The sequence below is a fragment of the Penaeus monodon genome, chromosome 32 (genome assembly GCF_015228065.2).
Source record: "Penaeus monodon isolate SGIC_2016 chromosome 32, NSTDA_Pmon_1, whole genome shotgun sequence".
NCBI lineage: Eukaryota > Metazoa > Arthropoda > Malacostraca > Decapoda > Penaeidae > Penaeus > Penaeus monodon.
In genome coordinates this window covers 4,480,979-4,482,023 of record NC_051417.1, presented here as the reverse complement: position 1 = coordinate 4,482,023, position 1,045 = coordinate 4,480,979, and the positions used below count along the sequence as shown (strand labels likewise).

Here is a 1,045-nt window from a genome sequence, read left to right as displayed (position 1 = left end):
GCACGAAGCTGAAAATAGTTTATACAAGAGTAAATGCCGATGTAGCGTGTATGAAAGTGGGCACAGCAAGGAATAATGAGCGTACGTCTCAAGTGATTTCTTGACACAGAAGCAGTGTGTGTGTGCAGCAGTGGTGAAGTTTGGCATTGTGTGCCCGTGTGTTATTCGTGAACAAGACTTCTGAAACTACTTGAGAACACAAGCGACAAAATTGAGAAATTCTGAGAAGTAGAGCGAGGAAGTAAATAAAATGACAAATCTCGAATAATTTTAGAAATACTGATCTGACGCAATCTTATCAGACTTCACAGCATAAAAGGTCAAAAGATGAAAATATGAAATCATATGTATGTATATATCTTTAATTTAGTACTATCTCATTCGCGTTGCTGTTTGACTAATCTACTAATTCTGAACCAGATTAGTTTTTTTAATGACAGAATTCCAAAATGGCGCTGATATCGGCTGAACCTACTATCTTCATGTACATGGCATCTTATGGGATTTTAGTAAGTGCTGGAGAGATGATTAGTTTAGTTAACCCACATATTATTTATATTTTCTTTGATACAGAAAGGGTGAACTATGATAACTTCCCTTTTTTACGATGAGCTCTGTAGCTTAAGTAGTCTTCACATGTAACTGCAATCTTCACCTCACCATGATTCATGATAAGATTGATCATATTTTAAAGAGAAATTGTCTCTCCCAAACGTCTCCCGCACAGATAATCTTAAGCCAGGATTTCATCTTGTCTCGTCTGTGTTTTGCGCAACTTGGAGACCCAGACTGTGGGAACAGCAGTGCGCGTTCAGCGTCCTCTTTGACTTCCCCCACCTCCTTCACGTCGCCTCTTAACCTTTACCCGAATCCCGAAGGAGAATGGGAGCCCTTAAGAGATACAGCGGATCAGAATTCTAGGGCGCGGGAAGTGCAGGAGGAGGCTGTGAGGCTCTACATGGGCGCAACTATCACCCTCTCCATAACCTCCATCCTGTCATCACAGTTCCTGGGACATTGGATGGACAGGTTGTGGATGCTTAAT

At 41.2% G+C, this 1,045-nt stretch overlaps 1 protein-coding gene across 1 annotated transcript in view; it reads left to right on the top strand.

The window, feature by feature from the left end:
• The first annotated feature begins 382 nt into the window (after positions 1 to 382).
• LOC119593370 overlaps positions 383 to 1,045 on the top strand; it is a 5,024-nt gene continuing 4,361 nt past the window's right edge. Inside the window, exons 1-2 of the mRNA XM_037942300.1 lie at positions 383 to 509; positions 728 to 1,029. Coding sequence (XP_037798228.1) covers positions 450 to 509; positions 728 to 1,029 — 362 coding nt within the window. The 5' untranslated portion in view covers positions 383 to 449. The remainder of the gene's footprint in view (positions 510 to 727; positions 1,030 to 1,045) is intronic.